General features: G+C 49.9%; 1 protein-coding gene across 1 annotated transcript in view; it reads left to right on the plus strand.

Moving 5' to 3' along the window:
• Positions 1-528: 528 nt before the first annotated feature.
• The window catches only part of LINGO1 (leucine rich repeat and Ig domain containing 1), a 75,177-nt gene continuing 48,606 nt past the window's right edge, over positions 529-27,099 (plus strand). The window contains exon 1 of the mRNA XM_035112587.2: positions 529-940. Within this exon, the coding sequence (XP_034968478.1) occupies positions 935-940 (6 nt within the window). The 5' untranslated portion in view covers positions 529-934. The remainder of the gene's footprint in view (positions 941-27,099) is intronic.

Here is a 27,099-nt window from a genome sequence, read left to right on the forward strand (position 1 = left end):
TTCCACGGGGGCATCTGATTGGCTACTGTGAGAGCAGGATGCTGGCCTGATCCAGCAGGCTCGTCTTCGCTCCCATCTCTCTTCACCGTTTCCTTAGGCAGATCTCTGCCAAGAAGACCTCCCTCTCTTTCTAAGATCCCCACACCCAGAATCAACCTGCCCCTCCCGCCGCTCTCTTGGCTTTCTTCCTTCCGCCTCGCTTGCTCCGGGCTTAGTAGAGGGCAGGGAGGGCGGCGGAAAAAGAGGGCGAGCGAGCGAGCGGAGAATGGATCCCGCGCTTGGCTCCCTCCTGCCTTGCCTTTGAGGTCCCCCCTCCATCGCATCCAGGGACCCCCCTCCCCTTCCGCGCGCACCTGGATTGTTCCGGCGGCGATTAGCAGAACTCGCCCCCTCCCTGCAGCCAGGAAGGAGGCGGCCCCATTGATCGGTGGCTCCCCTCCCTCCCTCCCCTCCCCGCGCGTCCCTCCCTCCCGTTTCCAAGCGGCGACGGTCCCAGCGCAGCGCGCCGCCCGCCCGCTTGCGCGTCGACGGGGCGACGCGCGCCGCTTCCCGTCGGCTGCCTGCTGCTCGGCGCCCGCGCCCCGTGTACAGCCGCTCTTGCCGGGCCGCGCGCCGTCGCACCTGCCCTTCGCCAGGCGCCCTCAGGAGCCGCCGTTGCTGTTGCAGTGCCGCCGCCGCCGCCCAGGCAGGAGCGCCGCGCGCGCCCGGGAATTGCCAGTAGCGCCTCCAGACCGACGAGAGACGAGCGAGCCCCGCCGCTGGCCTGCGGGAGGGGCCGGGCGGTGGCCCCGTCGTGCCGGAAAGAGGGCGAGGCGCCGCGGAGTCCCGAGTGGAGCCGGGCGCGGAGGAGCTAGGACGGCCGGGGAGCCAGCGCTGCTGGGCGAAGCGGGCGGTGCCATTTCTGGGCGAGGGAGACGGGCGGCCAGCATGAAAGATGCAGGTGAGGGGCGACCGGGGGGGGGTGAAACGGGAGGTGGGGTCCGGGCGGGGTTGGGGCGAAGGTGAGGGATGAGTTGGTCCGGATTTTGATCCTGGGGGGGGGGGTGTCAAGGCATAATTCGCGGCTCGGGGGATTGTGCTGCTCCGCTGTAATAGGTGGTGGGGCGGGCGGGGGTCGCCTGGTTTGGTGCCGGAGATACCCGAGCCAGGCTTAATAGGAGGGAGGGGTTTGGGGTGGGGTGGGGGTTCAGTTTGCTGCCTTTTTCCACAGTGCTCCAGATTCGATGCTGTGGCGATGGAGAGCTTGCTAGAGGTGCGGGGGTGGGGGGCGGAGAGCTCCTCCTTTCCCGCTCGAGATGTGTGTGTATTTATCCTTTTCAGAATTAGGGCGGGGGGCTGTGGAGGTTTCGGGTTCCTGGCTCTTTTGAGATGCTCGGGGTAATGGTTGCCTGCCTTTCCCGTGATTTAGGGTTTTGTTTTGTCCCCCCCCCCAGATTGATTGAACCGGATGGGCTGCTCCTGCCTCGATTGGGAAGGGGGTGCACCGGATTGTGAGGGGTTTGGGGTTCGGCTGTGAGCTGGAGGGGGTCTGCTCTGGGAGCTGGTGTTGGAGGGCCAGTCTGCACCAGCCCGTCCACAGCCTGCCTTCTAGCATGCAGTCTCGGTACTCCTAGCTGTTAAAAAGGCAGTAATAGCCTACTATCACCCCCCCTTTCCCTGAGTCTTCGGGGTTTACCCTATGGAGCCTGCTGGCTTTGGGTGAATTTGCTCTGAGGTTAGTAAGCATTGGCTGATTTTATATATGCACCAGGAGAATAGTTGGGTTTTTTTGGGGGGGGGTACATACGGGATAAGCTGCGTTCTTTGGGAGTGACATCTGGGTGTGTTTATTGTCTAGCGATGCCTTTCCCCCCCTTTACCTTTGCCAGGTGTGTGTTCGTGTTAACAGATGTGGGGCTGTGTATGTGTTGCTTGAATTGATGTTTGGGTGTACAATGGTCCTATGTGGCATTATTTTTGGACTAAGGAAGGAGGAGGGTTTTAAATGGTAAAAAATGAGAGATCTCTCTGGGTGGATCCTGCAATGGACGGGGTGGGGGTCGAGGTGTTGCCTTTCCCTTCTGCATCATCTCTGGGTCTTTTGTCCCAGGTGAGCGTTTCTGGGTCGCCTTTTCTCATGCAATGCATGTCCCTTTCTCTTTTGTCCCGATCTTCTATGGTTGTGCGTGTGACTGCCTTGTAGAAAGGGATAGGGACTGGGTGCTTCGGGGCAGATCTGTTAGCAGAGGAGACCTGTCCGTTCTCTTTCTGTCTTTCTAGATGTGTTTGCGCACCAGGCAGGGGGTCTAGAAGAAAAGGGTGTCGTTGGGGGTCAGTCCTTTTCGAGTGCAGGAATGTGTTGCGTTGGATGAGTCGAGAAAGCCTCCCCACCCCCCAGCAGCCAAGGCACAATGTTTTCTTGAATGATGATGCCTCAGAGCTGGAGGCTTTTGGGTGTGTGGTTTTTTTTAACAATGTCTCCCTCCCTCCCTTCCTTCTGTTCTTTCTCTCCACCCCTCCACAAAATCACCCACTGGCTTTCCCTGTGGCCCAGGCTTAGGTCTCCGTGTGAGGAGAGCTGCATCTCTTGCACAGCCATTGGCCCCACATCTTTAGCCATAACCCCCTGAACCCCCTTATCGCCTTTGGGAGGAAGTGTGTGAAGCAGGGGGAGGGGGAGGTACTTAGATGGGGTTGAGAAACAGGCTGCACAGGGTCCCCCTGGCATCAGGGTGAATGGCTGGGCCTCTTCAGGTTTGCCCTGATGGGCCCCTTGGCCCCCTGGGCTGAGAGCTGGGAACTGAACATTGGTCACCTTCTGCTGGATGTAACTGGGAGGGTCGGCGGAAGCAAAGTTCCCCTGGGTGTCCAGGCCAGCACCCAGCTGGGTTTAAGGTTATTGTTTACCTGGGTGTCTTAAGCTATAAGGAGGCAGTTAAAGGCCATGTTGCTATCAAAGCAGGTCCCTAGTCCCCCCTCCCCTTTCCTTCTTATTGATTTAGTTAAGTACAAATATAACAAACATGGTAGAAACCAAAGAATAAAAATGTAAACCATAACAGTTGCAGCCTGGGAGAGCAAGAGCACAGTGCAGTGCAGAGATTTTAAGCTGCATTGGAATCACATTTAGGAAGCTGCCATATGGCAGATTAGACTGTTCACCCACCTAGCCCAGTGCTATGGGCTCTGATTGGCTGGGGTCTCCAGAATCTCAGACTTAAGAAATCTTTCATCACTTGGTCCCCTGGACTATAGATGTTGAGGGATCGAACCTGGGACCTTCTAGGAGCAGAGAAGGTGTTGTGCCCCTTGGCTATCTGACCCCAACACTCTGTTGTCTGTGGGCTGGTTGCAGGGGTTTGGGACTTTGCACATGCCCAGTGGCACTACCTTGATTGTATTTCTGGCATTCCAGGCCATGTCCTGGTACTAAGAATGGGGCACCTAGAAACAGAAGATGCCCACCAGGACATGAGCCTTAAAAGCTGACGAGTTCGCTCATGGTACATCATTGTGCATTGTTGGCTGTTTGGACTGGCAGTGGCTTCTGGAGGCTTCAACCGAGGCCCTTCTCAGCCTGGGGACCTGAGATCCTTTTCTGAATCTGGGACTTTTTCTGCTTGCAAAGTTTGTGCTCTGCCTCTGAGCTTCCAAGTAATAATTTTAATCATAATTTTGTTATTTATATGGCGCCCATCTGACTGGGTTGCTACAGCCACTCTGGATCTACATACATCAGAAATTTAAAGCAGGCAATGGTTTGTATATAGAGCCCCCTTCCAGAGAAGAAGGGCTCTGTGTGTTTTGAAAGCTTGCCAACTCCCCATCACCAGAGTATTCATCTGTTTGAGATTGCTTGTCCTCTGGACAAAGAAACTGACAGACAAATGAAAATGTAGCACATTGACACACAAGGTGTGTGTGTGTGTGTGTGTGTGTGTGTGTGTGTGTGTATACATCAGCAACTGGTGCACATCTGTGCAAAAGACTCAGGCAAGTCCTCATATGAGTGGGCCAGTTTGGCACGTTGGCCTGAGGATAAGAGGTTTCTCTGGGAGTGAAAAAGCTCAAACTTTTTTTAAGAGGTCAACCTCACCCAGTTGGGGAAGACTGGATTAGGACATGCAGGAGAGTAACCCGGAGACTCCAGGACATGAAGAAGTGGTGAAAACAGCTGGAAATGCACAGAAATTGCTATTGCTATGATGCCTACACCAACCTAGGATCATAGCTGCCAAGTTATCCCTTTTTTAAAGGGATTTTCCCTTATGCTGAATAGGCTTCCTCGCGAGAAAAGGGAAAACTTGGCAGCTATGCCTAGGATGCAATCCAGCAACTACCAAATGGTGAATTAAATGGGCGAGAGAGCATGTATTTAAATTGAAATAAATAACATTTAAAAGTGCTTAACCGTTGTTAGCTCAGTGCCCATGTTTATTATATATTACTTTTTAGTGTCCAGAGCACTTCACCTACAACAGTTGTATAAGGCAGGAGGTATTATTGTTCCCATACTGCAGATGGGGCGACTGAGGCAAAGAGAAAGTGGATTGCCTAGGGCCACCTACTGAGTATTTTGAGCTTATGAAAGAGGCAGAATATGAACCAAGGACCTCTTGGTAGAGCAAAAATGAATACCCACCTTTCCCCCCAGAACTCACCAGGCTCCTTTTGAAAGAAAAATGCTGAAGGCGCCCTTGAATTTGCGCTTTGAATGTGAAACCTTGAAACTTGGGGCACTATTTAGACTTTTGATTTTGGCAGGCTTCAAATATGACAACTCATAAGCAGTTGCCTGTCAAAAATACTAGCTGTTATTGCAGGTTATGCTGTATTCTGAATGGCATTGCATTATGTGGCCACAATATAACACTGCATTTCAGCAATTTAAATTCTACTACATGGCATACCAGGGCTTTTCAGACTGCCTTTGGGATAGCCTCCCACAACTTGGTGCTTTCCAGATTTTTTTTTGCCTACAGCTTCCACCATCCCTAACCAGGGGTGACAACTTGAATAAAATATGGGGGGGGGGAGCTCTGCCCCACGTAATCGATCCCATGATGCAGTGCATGCACACCATTTGAATGGCAATGTCCATCAACTTTTGGGGGGGCGTCAAATATTTTGAGGTGAAGACCCCCTCGGCTCCTAGCAGTTTCCTCTTATGTCCCTATTGGCCATGCGAGCCAGAGCTGATAGGGGTTATAGTGCACAGCATCTGGAGGGCACCAGGTTGGGGAAAGGCTGCTCTGGGGAATCCTGCAGTGATGTTTGGATGCTTAGCAAGGGTTGCTCAATTAGAAGGATGAGAGACAGACACAATGCCTGCTATTGCTGATCTTGGGCTGAAGGAAGAGCAAGATCTACTGGCAGATTCTTGGATAATTTGCAAATAGTTGGTGAGGACTTCTGACTCCCAACAGCAGAACCAGAGTAACCATGAAAAGTGAAGCTTGGAGTAGTAGACATACACAGCTAGCGTTAGGAATGATATTTCATACTTAGGTTGCACTTCTGTGCCTGCTTTATGAGCCTCAATGTTTCCCATCTGAAAAATGGGACTTTAGGCTTCATTGTGCTGCTGCCAATTACTGTTCCATAAGAATACAGTAAATCAGGGGTCAGCAAACTTTTTTTAGCAGGGGGCCGGTCCACTGTCCCTCAGACCTTGTGGGGGGCTGGACTATATTTTGGAAAGAAAAAATAATGAACAAAATCCTATGCCCCACAAATAACCCAGAGATGCATTTTAAATAAAAGGACACATTTTACTCAAGTAAAAACATGCTGATTCCCAGACCATCCGCGGGCCGGATTTAGAAGGCAATTGGGCCGCATCCGGTCCCCGGGCCTTAGTTTGGGGATCCCTGCAGTAAATGATTCTAATAGTTCTCAGCCGTGGTTGGCCTAAAGCTAATTGATTCAGCATCAACAGATGTATTACTTGGCTTTCTTTGGCTTGGTACAGTTCAGCAGTTATTGCTGGCTGTGATGGCTGCATGCTACCCCCATGAACTGAATAGCAGTTGCTGGAGAGCACAGGGTGGAAGAGGGCTATTGCACTCCTGCGCTACCTGTGGACTTCCCATAGGTGCATATCTGGTGGGCCATTGTAGGAACAGAATGCTGGGCATGCGAGGCTGTCAGGGTGCCTGGAGAAGGCTACTTCAGAGTAACGACTCTACACAGCTCTGCATTTTATGGTTTTATTGGTGCTGAGTATTTACAGTGCTAATGGCAGTGCTATTTACAAAGACCCATCTGTTTAGCTTGAATCAGAACCTCCCAGTGGCTTTTGGCGCGTTTTGCGCCAGCATAATAACCTGGGGAGACCCATCCTCTTCCCCCGACGCCTTTTGCGAAGTTCCGGAGTTGGGGGGACTGGCCTGCCCCCCTTCCTTCCCCCTTCCTGTCCCACCTGGGACGATGGCTCTCTTTCCCTGCCAGAGCCTTGGATCCCACTTCCTGTTTCCCCGCTTGAGCTGGAGCTTTCCCTCTTTTCAGCCTCGCTCGGGGCTGGGCTGGAACTCAGGAGGGGAGGGGCTTCGCGATCTCCCTTGCCCCTCACAGAGGCCTTTGGTCTGATCCAGCCAGGCTCTTCTTAGGTTTTCCTGCATCTGGTTGACCAGATGCAGAATGGCAGAGCCAGCTGCCTCTTGCAGCCCACAAGGCAGGCACTGGAACAATCTGCATATGTAAGTCAGGGCTGGCTCTGCTCTGAGGCAGGGTGAGATCAGCATCCCAGGCATCACGTTCTGAAGAAAGTGAAGGCAGCCCCCTGGCTGTGCCTCCTAAGCCCTCTGGCTCCATCCTTCTCCCTAGAGGACCAAGCAGGGAGATTCATGTCCTGTCTCTCGATCCAATAGCTGCCCACAGGAGCGATGGAGGTCTTTGAAGGTTTCAGTCCCGTTACCAATATTAAAATGAGATTCACTTGCCAGTCAGTCAGTTTCTAGATGTGGGAAGGTCATGGTGCCACCTTGCACTTCTTCTCAGGCAGCAAAACATCTTGGGCAGCCCTAACCCAAGCAAAAATCTGCTTTTGAGTTTCTCTCAGAGCTCCAGGGCTGCTTCTCAGTCAGTTCAGGTTGTATGTGGCAGGAATTTGCTGTGTGCCATGTTTTTAGGGAAGTGCCCAGTGCTGATCAGGCATCCCACCTGCTATCCAAATCTTGCTGAAATCTACCCAATCTACCCAATTAAAGAAAACATGGGGGGGGCATTTTGATGCAAATGTTTTTCCATGGAGCAAAACTCCATCTATATATATATATTTATAAATGTAAAAGGTCCCCATTCGTACACATCCAGCTCCCTCTGAAACTGCTTGACCGATTGCGTTGAAATTTTCACACAATGTTCCACTCCACTACGTAGATGTTTGTATAAACTTAGATTGGACAGATGTCATACCTGTGAGAAGTTAGAACTTGTTTTCTAGAAAACCATGTCAAAGCAGCACAACTGAGGATGTCACTACCTGTGACACCACAGTAGCATGGCATTGCCCAGCATAGCACAGCCAGGGGAGCAGGCCAGGCCTAAGATGCACATGGGGTGTGCGGGTGGAAGAGAGAGAGGGGTCGGGTTGACGGGTGCCATCACACGGGTGGAAGATGACCAGAGATGAGCAGAGAGAGCTGGAGGGAAGATGACCAGAGACGTCCAAAGAGATGGGAGGGATCACAGAGAAAGAGGTGTCATGACATCTGGGTTGTGGTACAGGGCTGGGGTGAGGAACAGGGGTGCTGAGTGGAGTTGGGCCATGCCTTTGGGGAGGAGGAATGTGGCAGGGTGCCCTCACATGGAAGGAAGATGACATCATGCGGCTGGAGGACCAGAGACAGGGGTGTGCGGCTGGGGTGGGGAACGGGGATGCTGAGTGGAGGAGGCCCATGCCTTACGGGAGGATAAATGGGTGGGGACGGGGTGGGGGGATTTGCCAGAGAGAGCGCTCGGGGTGCCGTCTGCTGTCACACAGGAGGAAGATGATGTTACACGGCGGGGGGACCAGAGACAGGGATGTCTCGACATCATGTGGCTAGGGTGGGGACGCTGAGTGGAGGGGGCCCATGACTGAGCCACAGCAATGTGTGGCCAGGTACAGCTAGTAATCAATAAATGTAGATCCTACCACTTTCCTGATCAGAAGGTCGATGGTTTGAATCCCTGCGACAGGGTGAGCTCCCGTTGGTCGGTCCCAGCTCCTGCCAACCTAGCAGTTCAAAAGCACCTCAAAGTGCAAGTAGATAGATAGGAACCGCTACAGCGGGAAGGTAAACGGTGTTTCCGTATGCTGCTCTGGTTCACCAGAAGCGGCTTTGTCATGCTGGCCACATGACCTGGAAGCTGTATGCTGGCTCCCTCGGCCAATAACGCAAGATGAGCAGGCAACCCCAGAGTCGGTCACGACTGAACCTAATAGTCAGGGGTCCCTTTACCTTTACCACTTTCCCTACACACAGTCCATCACTTGGATGCTTTTAGCACAGCCAGGGAGAACCTCCTGTCTGAAGGCCCTTCCCAGCTCAGCCTGCCAAAAGTGTGCCATCAAACTGTGGTCCTTCCTCTTCCTTCCCTAGATGGAGGGTGGAAAACGAATATACAATCCATTAGATTACTGTATAGAGCATCACACACACACACTCACTCACACCCACACCCACACCCATGCAAGCTAATACAGCTGCTTCCGAGACCTCTCCTGTGATGCCTTTTTGGAAGTAGTCTTGAAGTGGTTTGGAAGTGGTAGCCCTGATCCCAGATAACAACCCGCTCTTCTTTCTCTAAGCAGTTGTGGGTTTTATTACCAGAAGGAGCAATTCTGCCTCTAGCCCTGGGCTTTAAAATAGCAAACAGAAGGAGGAGGAGGAGGAGGAGGAGGAGGAGGAGGAGGAGGAGGAGGAGGAGGAGGAGGAGGAGCCAGAGCAGATGTTTCCATTCTCTTTTCGTCTTCTGTTGCTCTGGGCTTTGCGTGCAGAAGGATCCAAGTTCAGTCTTGGGCATTTTCAGTTACTAGGCTTTCAGCTAGCCTGGAGAGTCGTGATTTTGGGGCTTTGGTGGACTGCTCTTGGCCTACTCTGGTGTCAAAGTAGTTCAAGAATGGTGGGGGGACCTTTTCAGGCTAAAGGCTCCCAATCCTTGTGGGGAACTTTCCAGGGGCTGCATGCCAGCAGTGGGTGGGGCCAAGGTAAAAGGGGGAGGAGCAACACATGTAAAAATTGCCTCCACATGAGTTCCTACACATTGTCTCACACCCTCTCTTTCCTCTGTCTGGGTGAGCCAAAAGAATTCCCAGAGCTGAAATACATATTCCAGCCAGCAAAACGGAGGTGGCCATTGGCATGGCCAGGGCAAGAGTCCCCAAAGCAAGATGGAGAGGATTTCATAGAATCATTGGATGTTGGAGTTGGAAGGGACCAGGAGGGCCACCTAGTCCTGCTTCCTGCAATGCTGGAATCTTTTGTCCAATGTGGGAATCGAACCCACGCCCCCAAGATTGAGTCTGCCGTCTGAGCGCTCTATTGAGTGGGGGCTGCATTGGGCGGATGGGCCTGAGGTCCCCCCCCAAAGCATATAGTCCTGTATCCTTCTTCAGTCCAGTGCCCTCAAGGTGTCTTGGGCTATATCACCCATGCCCCTGGGCTGCACTTACTGGAGCTGATGGGAAATTGTGCTCCAAAACATTTTGAGGGCATTTTAGGGAAACATGCAGAGCTGTGTAGGATCCTGGTGTTAAACAGATTTAGGCCACATTCCCTTCAGTGAAGGCGCAGTCTTGCTTTCCTTCAGATCACGCCCCGGGGGCAAAATGGTGAGGGTCAAAAGCCTCTTCTCAATCCAATTTGTCACCTCCAACCCACATTTATAAAACCTTTGAGAAGGAGTAAGAATTTTATGAACACACGCTTTGGGAAGATAGGAATTTTGTCGTGAATGTCATGTAGGAAGAAGGAGTTTTGGCTCATGACAGCTTTTGCCACCCCAGCACTGTGGGGGGGATGAGATATCCCAGCCAAAATTCTCCCTCCTGCACAACTGTTCTAGGCTCAGGAACCCTGTGTGCCTTTTCACTCTGAACCACTCTGGTGTCACTGAAATGCCTTGTAGTAATAATAAAAGATCATCTAATTGACTGTATAATCCCAAAACACAGCATACAGAATGCATCAATTACAAATCCTTTTCCCAAGTTGGGAGAGGGGCAAAAAATGGAGCAGACAAGGTTTGCAGCTTCAGGACAATCCTGGGTTTAGATCAGTGGTTCCTACAGGCTGTGTAATTACTTAGGGCTAAGAGGCAAGGGGGCAGCAGGGGGGGCACTGGCAGTGTAAATGGCTATCTGACTTTGAAAAGCTGGTATCCCTGGATCAAGCTCATCAGTTTAGTTTAACAAATTAAACTAGTTTCAGCTAGATAAATGTGCAATTAATTGTTTGTGTTTTGAATTTCACTGTGCTGTTTTCTTCCTTTGTAGATTGTGCAAACTTCTATTCTCAATAGTGCTTTTTGTAGAGTAGGGCAGGGGGCTCTGGGGATGAGTTTATGGAACCAAGGGATGGTGGCCCCAAATGATTTGGGACCATTGTCTCAGATAGTAACGATGGTGGTAGGAAGCATTTCTTTTTCTCCCAGAAATCTTGGGGTGTATATCCTGCCCCCCCCACTCTCCACCTCCACTTCTTCTGTACAGCCAAACATCTCCACATGCCAATTTCCAGTTGGGAGTATGGCCATCAGCTCCACAGAAACAGCCTATAAATGGGGAAATAACTCAGGAATAGTTTGCAGAGAGAGAACGAGAGATGAGACCTCTCATCGCTACAGAGTGGGGCTAGGATAGCTTAGGCCCTCCTGTTTTGCAACTTCCAAAGAAATAATTTTTTATTTTATTCTTTAGCTTCCCTTTCCTTCTTCTCCAGAATGTTCAGGGACCCACATGTGAAATCCCAGAGACTCGAGGATCGGCAGAACATCACCCAAGCCACTGGGTAATGCAGCTGCCTTGGAGGTGGCCCTGCCCTAATAGTCAGGGTCACGATGGACTGGATCTACTATTCTGACCCTATGAAAAAGAGTGTGGCTTGTATGTGAAGGGCTGGCTATTTCCTGGCTAAGGTTGCCAACTATTTTCCTGGCCCTTGCTCCCATGCCTTTAACAGCATTTGATCATCAGTTGTTCTTTTATCCAGTCTTTTGCCCTTTCCAGGGTTCAGCCCTCTTTACATACAGCAGATCTCACATCAGAAATGTCCAAGGCTTCTTGTAATGTTGGAATAGAAGTATGCCAGCTTTGGAATCATACATAAAATTCCATCAGGAAAAAAGAGTATTGAGCAGCTCAAAATAGCCCACATATTCTGCAGTATATATATTTTTTTAAAAAAAAAAACTGGCTAGAGAAGAGGGTGTCTTGCTTTCGAAATCGCTCTTTATCTTGGTGGGAAGTGCCAAAGCAGTTAGCTCCAGAGAAAGGCTTACAGATCTGATGGTCCACAAGTCACCCCTTTTTGGCCTTTGTGCACAAGCCCACACCCTGGACTGCCTCCTTTCCGGAATAAGTGATGCCAGCAGATTCACTCCATCTTTATGTAACAGTGAGGAATGAATCTGACTTGGACGTCTTTCTGCTTCATCCTTCCCTGACCTGTCTTTGCAGAGGATGCAAAGCACAGCCACCTGCTAGTCTCTTCTCCCTTGGGCATCACTAGGTATGGCACAGATTTGCATGCTATTTGCATATGCTAATCAATACTGATTGCTGTAGGGCTGTAGCTCAGAGGTAGAGCACCTGCGTAGCATCCAGAATAGTTCCAGGTTCCCTTCCCAGGGGCATCTCCAGGTAGGGCTAGGGAAGAACCTTGCCTCGAACCCTGGAGGGCGACTTTCAGGCTGTGCAGGCAATATGGAGTTAGATGCACCAAAGGCCTGACTCGGTATAAGACAGCCAGGGCTGGCTCTAGGTAGACTCCCAGGGGTGCGGTGCGCCAAGGCGCCGAGCCGGTAGGCAGGACGCTGCGCAGCAAAGCCGCACGGAAACCATGCTGCGCCCTGTGAGGGCGGGGGCGCTGGAGCGATTTCCGCCCCTCAGCACCAGGGCACCCGACCTGCTTGAGACTGCCCTGAAGACAGCTTCCCAGGTTCCTATAGCCTCACTTTGGGGGGGGCAGAAACATTTGTGGGGAGGGGGCTTACTCTGAGTTTCTGGGAAGAGTATAGCACACTATGTCAGGGCTGGTGAGCCTGATGCCTGAGGATCAAATGTGACACACACACCCCAATCTTTCTATTTGGCCTTTGAAACTCCTCCTAGGCCACATCCGCCCCCCTCCCCATCCCAGCCAAGCACCTCACCAGCACACACCTTTACCTGGCATTTTTTATTAGTCAAGACATCCAAACCAGACCAGGGTGTAAAAAAAAAGTGTTTGTGTCATAAGGACGTTCTTTCTTACTTCATCCCTCCCCCCATTTCTATCCTGCTTTATCTCCGAGGAGCTCAAACCTTTCCCTGTTTGATGCTCTCAACAACCCTGTGAGGTAGGTCAGGCTGAGCGGCTGTCATTGGCCCATGTTCACCCCAGGGAGCTTCATGGCCAAGTAGGGATTTGAACCCAGGTCTCCCAGGTCGTAGTCCAACACTCTAACCACTACGCCACACTGGTTTTCACCCACCCGGATGCCCATGGGAAGCCCCACAGTGGTGCTCTCCCCACTTATTGAGTCCCAGCACCTGGTCTTCAGGGGCCTGAATGCCTGACAGTGAAGGGGGAGCAGAGCCAGCCTGGCTGGGAGCCATTGAGTGTCCTAATTCAGTTTGTATCCCTTTCTTCCCTGCAAGAGAATTTGCACCCAAGGCAGCTTCAGAATAGTACAGTAACTAGGTAATAAGCAGTAACACATAGCAAAAGAAATATCACTGGCATATCAAACAACCCATTTCAATAACTCTTTCAAGAATATTCCATTCAGTAACAGGTTAAACATGAAACAATAAACTAAACACTGTAAAGATCCGCAGAAAAAGTGCAGAGGTTTAACAAAGTAAATTAAAATCATACGAGCCTCTAAAAAATGGCAGCAGTGATGTCAAATCTGCAGCTATGACAATGCTGGTATGCATAAATACAACTCCATTAACCTCAAGCAACAAGAAAGCCGTATAAGTTGTCCTCACATCTTCTCAGATGTCCTGGCCATTGATGAGAACATCTGTATCTATAATGTAATTTATTTGGTGGCACTTCCAGTTACTACTGCATGACATGATCTGCAAGGTCAATGGTATACACACTTCAGTTTTGACCATGTTAGTTCATGGCTTTGGGAAGTTTTATCCGCTATCCCCTGCATATTAACCTCAGAGCCGCACCTCTTTGCTTGTCGCCCTCATTCGACAACATGGAAATTGGTGTATCATTACGCTTTCATTTCATGTACTCCCACCTGACAGGGATTTGCTGCTGCTACTGCCAGGAGTCTGGAGAGCCAGCAAAGAGCGAGGTGGCACCTTAAAGATTTAGAAAACTATGTCAGCTTCATAAAACCGTAAGAGCCCAGGTGACTCGGGTCAAAGGCCCCTCTCTAGTCCTGCATCCTGATTTCAGAGTGGCCAGTCAGATGCCCATGATGGGAAGCCCACAGCCAGGTCCATGAGGCAATAATAATAATAATAATAATAATAATAATAATAATAATAATAATAATAATAAAAAATTTATTTTTATACCCTGCCGATCTGGCTGGGTTTCCCCAGCCACTCTGGGCGGCTTCAAACAGAATATTAAAATCCAATAACCTATTAAACATTAAAAGCTTCCCTAAACAGGGCTGCCTTCAGATGTCCTCTAAAAGTCTGGGAGTTGTTTTTCTCTTTGACATCTGGTGGGAGGGCGTTCCACAGGGCGGGTGCCACTACCGAGAAGGCCCTCTGCCTGGTTCCCTGTAACTTGGCTTCTCGCAACAAGGGAACCGCCAGAAGGCCCTCGGTGCTGGACCTCAGTGTCTGGGCAGAACGATGGAGGTGGAGATGCTCCTTTAGGTATACTGGACTGAGGCCGTTTAGGGCTTTAAAGGTCAGCACCAACACTTTGAATTGTGCTCGGAAACGTACTGGGAGCCAATGTAGGTTTTTCAAGACCAGTGTTGTGTGGTCTCGGCGGATGCTCCCAGTCACCACTCTAGCTGCCGCATTCTGGATTAGTTGTAGTTTCCGGGTCACCTTCAAAGGTAGCCCCACATAGAGCGCATTGCAGTAGTCCAAGCGAGAATTAACTAGAGCATGCACCACTCTGGCGTGACAGTCCGCGGGCAGGTAGGGTCTCAGCCTGCATACCAGATGGAGCTGATAAGACAGCTGTCCTGGATACAGAATTGACCTGCGCCTCCATGGACAGCTGAGTCAAAAATGACTCCCAGGCTGCGCACCTGGTCCTTCAGGGGCACAGTTACCCCATTCAGGACCAGTGAGTCCTCCACACCAGCCCGCCCCCTGTCCCCCAAGAACAGTAGTTCTGTCTTGTCAGGATTCAACCTCAATCTGTTAGTCGCTATCCATCCTCCAACCGCCTCCAGGCACTCACACAGGACCTTCACCACCTTCACTGGTTCTGATTTGAAAGAGAGGTAGAGCTGAGTATCATCCGCATACTGATGAACACCCAGCCCAAACCCCCTGATGATCTCTCCCAGCGGCTGCATGTAGATGTTAAAAAGCAAGGGGGCAGAGGACAGAACCCTGAGGCACCCCACAAGTGAGAGCCCAGGGGTCTGAACACTCATCCCCCACCACCACTTTCTGAACACGGCCCAGGAGGAAGGAGCGGAACCACTGTATGACAGTGCCCCCAGCTCCCAACCCCTCTAGACAGTCCAGAAGGATGTTATGGTCGATGGTGTCAAAAGCTGCTGAGAGATCCAGCAGAACTAGGAAACAGCTCTCACCCTTGTCCCTAGCCCACCGAAGATCATTGACCAGTGTGACCAAGGCAGTTTCAGTCCCACGATGAGGCCTGAATCCCGACTGGAAGGGATCCAAATGTTCTGCTTCTTCCAGGCGTACTTGGAGTTGTTCAGCAACCACTCGATCAATCATGTTGCCCAAGAATGGAAGATTTGAGACTGGGCAATAGTTGGCTATATTGGCCGCATCTAAAGATGGTTTTTTAAAGAAGCGGTTTAATAACCTTCTCTTTCAGCGGGTCTGGGAAGGCTCGCTCACAGAGAGAAGCATTCACCAACCTGTGAAACCCATTGCCCAGCCCTTCCCGGCTAGCTTTTTATAAGCCAGGATGGGCAAGGATCAAGGAGGCAGCTGCCTCTAGGGGTGCCCGGGGTGGATCTGGGTCAGCAGCAGCAATGGCAGCAAGACCTCCTCCTCCATGGGGCACTTTCTTCATTCTCACATCCCTTCATCCAGGCAAGCACTCCTCTCACACACCCCACCGACTGACCTCTCTCTCGCCTTTGCTCCATGGCTTACTGGCAAGGGACTGAAGCCGCTGTCCTGCCCAGCGGGGAGGGAGGGAGCCTGCCTGTCCGGAGGTGCCTGCACTTGCCGCCTGGCTCTTGCGTGGGGTGCCGTGGGTTAGTGATTTGATAGAGGAAGGGAAAGGAAGACACCGTGAAATGGAGATGAGAAATGTTGCGCTGAAGAAATGGAGAAAGAAAAGGGAGAGGGAAGGAGAGGGAAAGCGGAATGGAAAGAGGAGGCCTAAAATTGCAATGTGTAGGGGGGGGGGAATAGAAATAATGCAGGCATATGAACAAAAGCTAAATACCTTGGAGAAAGGGTCAGAGCAAGCCAGTGTGGATATCTGAATTGGTGCACCAGAGGTGGGTGGACCAATGACTGTGGAATACAAGAAGTGCGGTCTACTCTAGGATGTTGAAATGCCAAAATGAAGAGAGCTACAGTTGCTGCATCTTAAAATGTTAGGTCAGGGGTGCACTATCTCATTCATTGCCCACGCAGGTGCCTTTGCATACTGTCAAGCAGGGGTGGGGGAAATGTGCAGCCTGAGGGCCACACTCCCTTCTGGATAGGCTTCCAAGGACAACACGCCAGTGGTAGTGGAGGTAAAAGCAGGTGCCACAACAAATGTTAATTTATCATTGTAGACAAAAATACTTGGGGTGTGAAGCAAGACCAGCGAAGAATGTGACCTAGGGGGAGAGGATGTGTAGCCTGGGAAGAACCCTGAGGGTTAGAGAAGGGGGCCTGGAGGGCTGCCTTGGGCCCTGGGCCTGAGTTTCCTCACCACCAATGGTGCAGGATCCTGTGGCCACCAGTGCCAAGCCCGGGAGCAAGAGACCAAGAGCAAAGGGGCCCCATCCTATTTTGGCACACCCTGCAAAGGATGTCAATGCACCCCCTTGTCTTATGTTCCACTGCTTCAGCTGAAGACAAATGATCTTAAGTAAGACTGGAGGTCCTAGATGAAGCTCTCGGTGGTCTGGTAAAAAGTGATAGGATTTTAGAAGCTTTGTGCCACATTTGCAAGAAACATAGATTGTGGAAATCCATGTGGCATTGGAGATACAGCAACATGACATGATTCCACACACAAACCTCCTCCCCGCGCCTCGGATAGGAGATGCATTAGTATCTTTCCACAATAAGTCTGTGGTCTGTGACATCCCAAGGTCATGATTCCTTCCTGTCTGAAAGTCTGGATTGGCTTATAAGAACCAGGATGTTGTTCTTTTTCTTTTCTTTTCTTCATTGCTAAGTGTCACTTGGCTTTGCTGGAAGGCAGACCCAGAGAGAACTCTTCCTTTCCACCCGCTGCCTGGGAGATGCCTTTGGGAACAGATTGGCAAGTGCCGCTTAGGAGACGGCTCTGTGTGGGCAAGTGGTCTGGTTCCATGATAGCTAAGTGTTGACTCAGCCCATACCCTCCAAATGCCCCAATTTTCAAGAGACAGTCCCAAAATCACAAAAGCCACCCAGGCTTCCGATTTGATCCTGAAATGTCCCTCTTTCTGCCACCAGTGTCACTGCCAAACGTAGGGAGGAGGAAGAGCTGCCGCTTGTCCCAAATGGTGGTAGTAGCAGCAGCTGTGAGGGAGCTCCCCTTGCCTCTCCATGGCCACTGCTGCTTCCGCTGGCCTCCTCCCTTGGGCAGCTGCTGGGGAGCAGGCAAGGAAGCCGTAGCCCAGCCCCACACGACACGCTAGCTCTGATGGGCAGGCAGAGGGCAGGGGTGCATGGGTGGGTGGGAAGGAAGGAAGGAAGGGGAAGGGGAGCGGAGCACAAGGAGTTTCCATTTAAAAAAAATGCTTTGTGTGTTCTCGTCTAATCTCGCCCCTTTCTAGAATTAATTTATTGGTGTGTGTTTTTCTTTCCATAAATCTACCCAAGCCAGGGTTAAGGGGTTTTCTCAGGATGCTGGAGGACGTGTGTCCCTTTGGTGAAGTGGTTCTTGCCCTTTGTTTGATAAGAAATGCTCCGTGGAGGGAGGGGGAGACACACAAGTATGGTCAGTTGTGGGGGAGTGAGATATGTTCCTATTTTCATTTAGGGACATTGGAGGGTACATGAGAGTGCAACCCAAATTTCCCCCTTCCTGCAGCTCATGGTGGAAGGTGGGGAGGGGTGTTGGGGGGGGCAGGCCCAAATGGTTGGTGACCTTGTCTGTAACAATTACCTTTCAGAGACCCCAGAGATCCTGGAGAAGGGCAATGCTAAATGACTCATGCTGACCACTTTTTAAGACTGCGTCTCCTCAAAAGGCTTTTTTAAAAAGGGGGCGGGGCACAACTGTGAGTCAATGATTGCTCGGACAGGACAGGACAGGACTAGGATGCTTTTAAAAGGGCCTGTTGGAGCCTACCTTCCAATTCTCCTCCAGTCATGGGATGCTGCCTCTTGGGTGATTTCCCTGGTTGGATACCCATGAACAGCCACACTGTCTGGACAAGTATGCGGAGAGCTATCGGAAAGCAGATCTTGTGTATTGCATGGTCATGCCTTGTTAGTTATGGGTACAGCCAAGCACAGGGAAATGATCACATCTTCCCCTGGATTATAGATAGGGGGGGCAGGGGGGACTAGGACAAAGAAACACCTGAAAGTGGAGGGCAAAAAAAAGCGCCATCAACCATGAGAATGGAAGATAAACTATATGGAGAGTGGGGAGCTTTTTCTATTTGATAAGTGGGATTTGTGGAAGGCCAGGAGCATCTGTCCACTGGGTCATGGAGGCAGAAAATCACTTGTCAGGGAATCTGCCAGGATCATGGAATGTCCTGTGACTAAGAAAGAGTGGTGATCTGAAAGAAGGTACATTGTCCCAAGCATGGTCTCGATCAGCACAATACGCAGCAGCAAAGTACAAGAAGCAGTGATGGCCACCAACTCAGATGGCTTTAAAAGTGGAATGTCAGAAGAACCTGCAGGATCAGGCCAATGGCCCACCTAGTTCAGCATCCTGATCGCGCCATGGCCAATCCGATGCCACAACACAGAGATGACACGAGCACTAGAGCTCGCCAGAGGCATGACTGTCTCCATCGGTAGAGGCAGAGGAAAGCCTTCCTGCCTAACAGCCTTTTCAGGCAACCAAAATGGTCAAAGGCCTGGAAACGATGCCTTATGAGGAACAATTTAGGGAGCTGGGTATGTTTAGCCTGGAGAAGAGAAGGTTAAGGGGGGATATGATAGCCATGTTCAAATATATAAAAGGATGTCATATAGATGAGGGAGAAGGGTTGTTTTCTGCTGCTCCAGAGAAGTGGACACAGAGCAATGGATTCAAGCTACAAGCAAGAAGATTCCACCTAAACATTAGGAAGAGCTTCCTGACAGTAAGAGCTGTTCGGCAGTGGAATTTGCTGCCAAGGAGTGTGGTGGAGTCTCCTTCTTTGGAGGTCTTTAAGCAGAGGCTTTGATGGTGTTTCCTGCTTGGCAGGGGGTTGGACTGGATGGCCCTCGTGGTCTCTTCCAACTCTATGATTCTATGATGGCCCTCTGCTCACTACAAGTAATTTTACCATAGGATGACATACCTGATTTTTCTTATCTCTACAGTTTAAAAAGAACCTTTAAAAAAATATAACACAGGGTTACTTCTTTTCATAGGCTCAGAAGAAGACGCTGTTTCTTGATCAACCGCTTCACACACAATTGCATAAGAAAATGAAAGTAGCCACAAGAGCAGGCTAAAGTCTTAAGTTCAGCCCATAATAACCAGGCCCAGTACAATCTAGCAATGCAATCTTACTGGGTGACCATGGACCAGTCGCTCCTTCCTAGCTTAGCCTACTTTGCAGGCCTGTTGTGAGGATAAAGGGGCCTGGACCATCCTTTCTCCTTGGAGGGAGGGCAGGATAAACTCCTTATGGATTGGTTTTGATGTGCAGCCTGCTCTTTTCCAGCAACTCAGAGTGGCCAATAGCAGCAGGTGTTGTTGTTTTAATGTGAGTAGTTCTGTCTGTAAGGGGCTCTCCAGGGATTTGGGCAGGGGGACATTCCCAGCCCTCCCCAGAGATAGCAGGGACTAACTCTGGACCCTTCTGCATGCTAAGCAGACACTCTGTTGCTGACCTATGGGCTTCCCAAAGTACTGGCAAAGTGGAGGATGGCCTTGCGTTCAGTTTCCAGCTGTTGGGAAGTCCATGGACAAAAAATGCTCTCAACTCTGAATGCAAATGCCACAAGAAAGCAGAGCTAGGAGGTTGCAGCCAAAGAGCTGATAGCTTAGCTTGGATCCATATGTCCATTACAGCCATGGTCACTTCCTGGCTCTCACCATGTCCATGGGGCGGCCAGCTTGCAACGGCTGCAAGAGCAGCAGAAGCCACAGCCAAGGGCTGATCCACCCAGACCCCTTGTGCTCCTCCCTGTGCTCTGCAGACTGTAATTGCTGCTGGCTGCCTCTTGATCCACAGGCTACTACGTACGCTTTCTTCAGCTCCCCTTTCTGCAAATCCACATCTCCTTCTGTCTTCTGCTCCCTGCTTCAAAGGACACTGCCAGCTTTATTTATATATTTTTATAAAGGCATTTACAAGCAAGTTAATAGTAAAAAATAAAATAAAATCTCTTAAGCAGTGTACAGTCTGAAAAACACGGCAGCGCAGTATATCATTGGAGCAAAAATGCAACGTAAAAACCAATAAAACAGCAATATGAAAACATGTAAAAGCAGAAAAGCAACCAAAACAGAAAATTTCCTAATGCCTATACGTACTTGCTTTGAAGGGGGAATTTTCCTCAGGACCCAAGCAGAGTAGTAAAGAGTTAAATGTTCCTTCCACACCTGCTAAGATCCTGATAATTATCAGTCCCCTTCCTCTCTAGCTGATGCAACTTGCATTCTGAAAAACCTGTTTGTTGAATGCAAAAATGCCTTTAACAATGAAGTCCTGTTTGGCCCACAGTCCATTTCCCTTTTTTCAGCCTTTAACAGCTGCCAGAGCCACCTCCAAAGCCTTACTATCCCCTTTCTTAATCCAAAGAGTCAATCATCCAAAGATATAATTATTCCATAGCTGACCAGGGATCCTGAATGAGTGGAAGCCAACACATGTCAGATGGTTTGTTTGTTTGTTTTTCTACTGCAAAACCTCACTTCATCCTACTGAATCAAAGGTGGTACACAAACAAAACACAATCCACGATAGCATAACAATGAGAAACAGGAACAATTATTGTAATACTGTTTTTAAAAGGAAACTAAGCAGAGTGATTTGCTGAGTTGTCAAACAACTATACACTTAAGGGCAGGTCCATATGATACATTTAAAGCACCTCCAATTCACGTTTAGAAGATGTGAGTTCCTTTAAAGAATCATGGGAACTGTAGTTTTCCAGCACAGAGCTACAATTCCCAGCATCCTTAACCAACTACAGTTCCCAGGATTCTTTGAGCAAAATTGTGTGCTTTAAATGTTTGGCTCCTTTCCAAACACACCCCTCTCTCTTCTCCTCTGTTCAGACAAGCAGGAGTCATTGTCAGAGTTCAAGAACGCATTCCAGCCAGGCAGAAACACTCAAGGGGGGTGCAACCGAGGAGGGATTGTGGCCTGAGAAGAGTCCTGAGGGCCGGTTAAATATATCTGGAGGGCCAGATGATGCTATTGGGGTTTCCCATCCTTGATGGTGACAATCCTGGCCACGATGGACCAAGGATGTCTTTCTTTTTTCTCTTCTACATCCTCAAGTGGCTCTTATTCTTCCACCATTTTTGTCCTGTCTCCATCAACCCATCCTTCATTTCCTCTTTCCATTTCTTTTTTGACAGCTGCAATTATTGCCTGCCCCTCTGCCTTCTGTCCCTAAAGTGCTGGTTTTGACCTATAAAGCCTTAAACAGCTCAGGACCACAAGACCTCAAGGACTGCATCTTTCCATATGAACCTACACAAACACTGAGATCATCTTCTTCGTGTGCCGCCTCCTCGAGAGACAGGGAACAGGGCCTTCTCTGCAGTGGCTCCCCATCTGTGGAATGCTCTCCCCAGGGAAGTTTGCCTGGTTCCATCATTATACACTTTTAGGTGCCAGGCAAAAACATTCCTTTTTAACCAGGTCTTTGGTTGATCTGATTTACATCCTATGCCCTTTGGGGAGAGTGGGGGCTATTGGGTTGTTTTTGTTTTTATTATGTTTTTGTGGTTTTATATTTTGATTTTATTCTATGAATTGCCCTGAGATCCTTGGATATAGGGCGGTATATTAATGATGATGATGATGTCCCTCCCCCATCCCACCCCTTTATCTTGACTGAGTCAATGGGCTCATTTTGCATTCTACTCCATCTCGGGTCTTGGGGTGAAAAAGAGCAGTTAAATTGGTCTGTGTCCTTTCAAGGGCTCACATTAAAAATAGATCCCATAAATTGGCCCAGGAGGAAAGGGAGAGACAAATAGAGGGGAGGAGGAATTAAATCCTGAATTCAACACCAAAAGCATCCCACACACAGGGAATGAATTGCCCATCTCAGTATGGCTTCATCCCCAACCTTCCAGTATTAAGTAGGAAGGTCTAAACTGGGAGGTTCTCAATGTATATATTCTGCTGAATGTGCAGGAATCCCAATTTCGCAAGTGTTCCCAATCATGGCAGGGAGACAAAGTGAATTCAGCTGAGTTGCCTTTCAGTCCTTCCCATGAAGGATCCAGATATGGCCTTGGGGGGCAGGGCTGGTGTTCGTGGCCCTGCTCCCTCTCTCTGCAAGTTGAATTTCAGAACACCAGAAGAGGGCTTGCAACCAAGCATGAGACCCCCAGGGAGGACTGCCTGTACCTGAACAACAGGTGTGTGTAGAGAATTCTGAGAATTCAGATGGGCACATGAGCAGAAATTGCACATTCGTGCCATGCCTTAGATGGAAATCAATCCAGGGAATAGAGGATTATGCCACTTCTTTATCCCCATTTCTTACATTTTATTGGGCTTTCATTGGTTCCCTTTCTGCTCTGCTGTTCTGCTTTCATCCATCCATCCATTCCCAGGCCCGGCCCTATCCTTTGTCAGAGTGAGGCAGCATTCTCCTTCCATCCCCCTAAGCACCCTCTGCTCAGCAGAGAATATCATCTCTCATGGGCGTTGATGTGGGATTCCTCTCCCAATTGTATGGGATTCTCAGGGACTGCCAACTTTTGCAGACAGCTCCATGGGCACATCTGCAAATCAGAGAAACTAAACAAGCCTCAGCCAAACACACACCGCAGTCTGTTCCATGGGCTGTGGCAAACACACTTGGCTCAAGTCTAGTTTCAGCTGGGGGAGGGAAGCATGTGGAGGCCAGAGAAGGGGGCTGCTAGGCATGCCTGATGCCAGGGAGGAGGGGCACCACCTTGTCCTTCACCTAAAGCAGCAAAATACCTTGGGCTCCCGCTCTGTCTTGTATTTTCAATTGATGGGTTGTTGTTTGTTCCAGTTTAAAGCTAAAGAAGGGGCTTTCCCTGGAAAGGAGCGAAGCAAGGGGGAAACAGGTCAAACCTAGAAAGTGCTGACCAACCGGAAAGCTGCTTGGACCCCCCCCCCCCATGCTTCCTAGTGGAAGTGTAAATGAGCCTTAAAGCTGCTAACCTAACCAACATCTACGCACTCAGAAGTAAACTGCATGGAATTTAATGGGACTTATTCCAAGTTTAAAGTAGGTTAGGACTGCAGTCTTAGTAGGTAAGGATATAGGAAGCTGCCTTATATTGAATCAGACCATTGTGTCCATCTAGCTCCATACTGTCCACACTGACTGGCAGCAGCTCTGCATGGTTTCAGGCAGGGAGTCTCTCCCAGTCATACCCGGAGATGCTGGGGATTGAACCTGGGACCTTCTGCACCCAAAGCAGGTGTTCTGCCACCCCATACTCCGTGACCCACAATGTAAGCACAACCAAGTTAAGACAGGGCTCCTATTTTTTTCATACCCACATTCCTCTGCATTTTATTCCGTGTAAAAACTAGCGGGTTCCATAGTGCCAAGCTTAAAGGCTGAAAAGTACACATCTAGCTTTCTTTTGCTTTTGTAAATTATAATCCCTCTAAAGAGGCCTTGTAATATCTGCTCGCAACGGCTCAGGATGATCTGGTTAGCAGCTTGCGTTTGGCACAATTGGTAAACCCTCTACTTTGAAAGAGCAGAGCTATTCTATTAAATGTTATATTTACAAGAGAGAGTTGGAGTAGCAGAGGGCGTGGGTGTAGCCAAGAGGGAGCCAGAGGGCAGCTGCCCCCCCCCAAAAAACAGGAAAATAAATAAAAATGTTTAACCAGCTGACCAATTGTGTTGCAGGTAGCTCAGTTCTGCCCACCCCCTCAATCCTGGCTATGCCCATGGCAGAGTGGCTAAGAGACTGAACTCCAAAGCAAAAAGGATCTCGTTCAAACTTCACCTCTGCCATAAACTCACCCAGTCAGCAGACTTTGGAGGCCTGTGGTCTCATTTGCCATGTGGATAGAGTGTGATGGTTGTTCGTCTCCCCCAGGGTCACTCCTCACCCCACTCCTGGACAGATAGAAAGTATATGCGGGCACACACACACACGCACACACACACACTTTTCTTTTCCCTGCACTTTGCGTGAAAGGACAGCTGCAGTAGAATTAAAGCAGATCCTCTTGACTTGTAATTCAGAGCCAAACTGTTTCTCTCCGTGGAAGAGGTGCAATGCAGCTGGTGTGGGACAGCACCAATATCACAAAAAAACCAAGAGAGAAACCACAAGGAATGGAGGAGGCTCCCTGGGCAGGAAAGGTTGCAGCGTCTGGGGCTTTTATGTGTGGTGAAAGTGTGCAGAGAAGAGCCCCCCCCCCAACAACAACATGGGGACACCCAATGAAGGTGACTGCTGGAAGGGTTTTCAAACAGAGCATAGTTAGTCTATGGAACTCACTGCCACAAGAGGCAGTGATGGCCACCAATGTAGATGGCTTTAAAAGAGGATTAGACCAATTCACAAGGGAGGAGGAGAGGGCTATCGATGGGTAGGAGCCAGGATGGCTCTGCTCTTCCTTCACAGTTGGAGGAAGCAAAGCTTCTGGATAGCAGTTTCAGGAAACCACAGGAGGAGGTGAAGAGCACTTGCTGGTCTCCCACAAGCATCTGGTCAGCCACTGTGAGAACAGGATGGCCTGATCCAGCAGGCTCTTCTGATGTTCCTTAACCACATGGCCTCCTCCCCAGGCTGGCTTGCACCTGCTGGCATGAGCCAGACCAGGCGCCTCTTCTGCAGCCTGAGCTGGCAACACAGAAGGACAAGGACACTGGTCTCCAGTTTCAGCCTGAACTGAAGGAGGCGGGCGGAGGGATGGCCAATGTGTACTTTCCTGCATGTTTGAAGGGATCCAAATCTGTCGATTCAGCAGCTTCCATCATTTATCTGATGAGCCCAGGGATGCAACAGGGACCAAGCAAGAGATATTTGTTTTGCAGCACAGCCAATGCCAGAGAGAGAAAGAGAATGCTATTGCTGGTGGAAAATTGCCAGGAAAGCCAACTGGGACTTGAAAGGAATTGTGAGGAGGGAGGGGGACAGATGGGGGGGGTTAGGTGGGGTTAGGTGTTTAACCCACCCAGTGAGAGGGAGGGGGAAGAGATAGATAGATAGATGATAGATAGATAGATAGATAGATAGATAGATAGATAGATAGATAGATAGATAGATATAGATGTGACAAAAGGCTGTGACCTCAATTTTATTTTGTGCTGATTTTTCTCCCTCCGTTCTGAAGGGAAGGAGGGAGGGAGGGGGATTGGAGCAGGGAAGGAGAGCGATCTCTCCACTGCAGGGAAAGGAGAGCGATCTCTCCACTGCAGCCTGCTCCTTTTGCTCGCAGAGAACCCATGGCCAGCAAGAGCTCGTGCATGCAAGCATGTGGCCATCAGAATGAACAACCTCCCAAGCAAGTTTCTGATTTGCACTTTTGTCATTTCCCTTCTTCCCTCTTGGCTTTCTCCCCCGCCCCCCCTTAAAAATAAATCCTTTCTCCCATAGGAATGCAGGAAGGAAGCTGCCTTAGACTGAGCCAAGCTGGTGGTGCACCTAGGCCTGGCGACCTCCGTGGAGATGCTGGGGGGTTGGACCCTGGACCTCCTGCATTCACCCCACAAGGCTGTGTTTCTTCCATGGGTGATTCATCCCACTTTGAAAGCTTTCCTCATGGATTTGTACTTACTCTGGTCAGTTTGGCCTTCTTATGCATGTGAATCCTGCTTGGGGATTCCCCTGGAGGCATCTGGGTGGCTACAGGGGGAAAAGAGTGCTGGTCTAGCTTGGCCATTGGCCTGATCCAGCAGGCTCTTTTCACATTCTTTGCTTGCTGGGGTCCTGCTTGGGGGCTTCTCTTGAGGTGTGTGTGGGGGGCACTGCAAGAAGAGGCTTCTGGAGTCCCTGTGTGCCTGGATAAGCCTGAGCGTTGGCCTCTGCTGGCCAGCTCTCTAAAGATGGATGGCAGAGCAGTGGACATGTCCGAGGCAGGTGAGCATTAATTGTCTTCTTGACCCGGGGAATTGAATAAATGCTAATAAAGGCCACAAAGGCCGCCATCCTCTCTTTAGCACTAGCAGGAAGTCTGGCGTGCCATCCCTCACTGACAGGGCGGGGGGGGGCATAAATTGTATCTTTCGCCAACTGGCTGACACAGGAAGGATGGGGAGAAAACAAGAGCACAACGTTCACTTCTTTTGCCCAGGCAACAAATTAATTCTCCTTGGGTGCACTCAGGGGCAGCCCTCTGGGAAGGGGCTCTTTGCATCCTCTGCTCAGCTGACACTTCAAGAAGCTTCTCTTCCTCCCTCCAGCATCCCAGGCAGCGGGCCTCTCCATGCAAGTTGCGCATTTGGGACATCACAATAGGCATCTTCTGGGTGCTTTTCCATTAACATGGGCAATGGTGAGAACCGGGTGCTGGGCTAGATGGGCCTTTGGGCTGATCCTGCAGCCAGGCTCTGCTTTTGTTCTTTCCCATCTGCACCCTGAACCTCATGGAGGCAGCTCTTCAAAGGCGCCCAGTCTGTTCACTTACATTTTGTTCATTTCACTTTAAATACTAAAAAAATTTATTCAGTAGCACCTTAAAGACCAACTAAGTTTTTATTTTGGTATGAGCTTTCGTGTGCATGCACACTTCGTCAGATACACTGAAATAGAATCCACCAAACCCTTATGTATATTCAGAGGGTGGGGGTGGGTGGGAATGGGTGATGGGCTGATGGGAGTGGTAAACCTGTAGATGGCTGTTAACGAGTGCTGATGACTACAATTGGTCCTGGGGGGGGGGGAAGCAAGGGCTGAGGCGCTAAAGAAAGCTTGATCATGCATAATGAGATAAGAATCCAATGTTTTTATTCATCCCAGGTGTCTCCATGGTTTTAAGCTTGGTAATGAGTTCCAATTCAGCAACTTCTCTTTCCAGTCTGTTCCTGAAATTTCTCTGTAATAAAACAGCTGCTTTGAGATCTTGTATAGAATGTCCTGGGAGATTGAAGTGTTCTCCTACTGGTTTTTCAGTCTTATGGTTCCTGATGTCAGATTTATGTCCATTTATCCTTTGGCGTAGGGTTTGGCCTGTTTGTCCAATATAGAGATTTGAAGGGCACCGTTGGCATTTGATGGCATACACAATGTTAGAAGATGAGCAATGAAATAGTCCTGAGATGGTATGTTG

This window comes from Zootoca vivipara, chromosome 9 (assembly GCF_963506605.1).
Source record: "Zootoca vivipara chromosome 9, rZooViv1.1, whole genome shotgun sequence".
Taxonomy (NCBI): domain Eukaryota; kingdom Metazoa; phylum Chordata; class Lepidosauria; order Squamata; family Lacertidae; genus Zootoca; species Zootoca vivipara.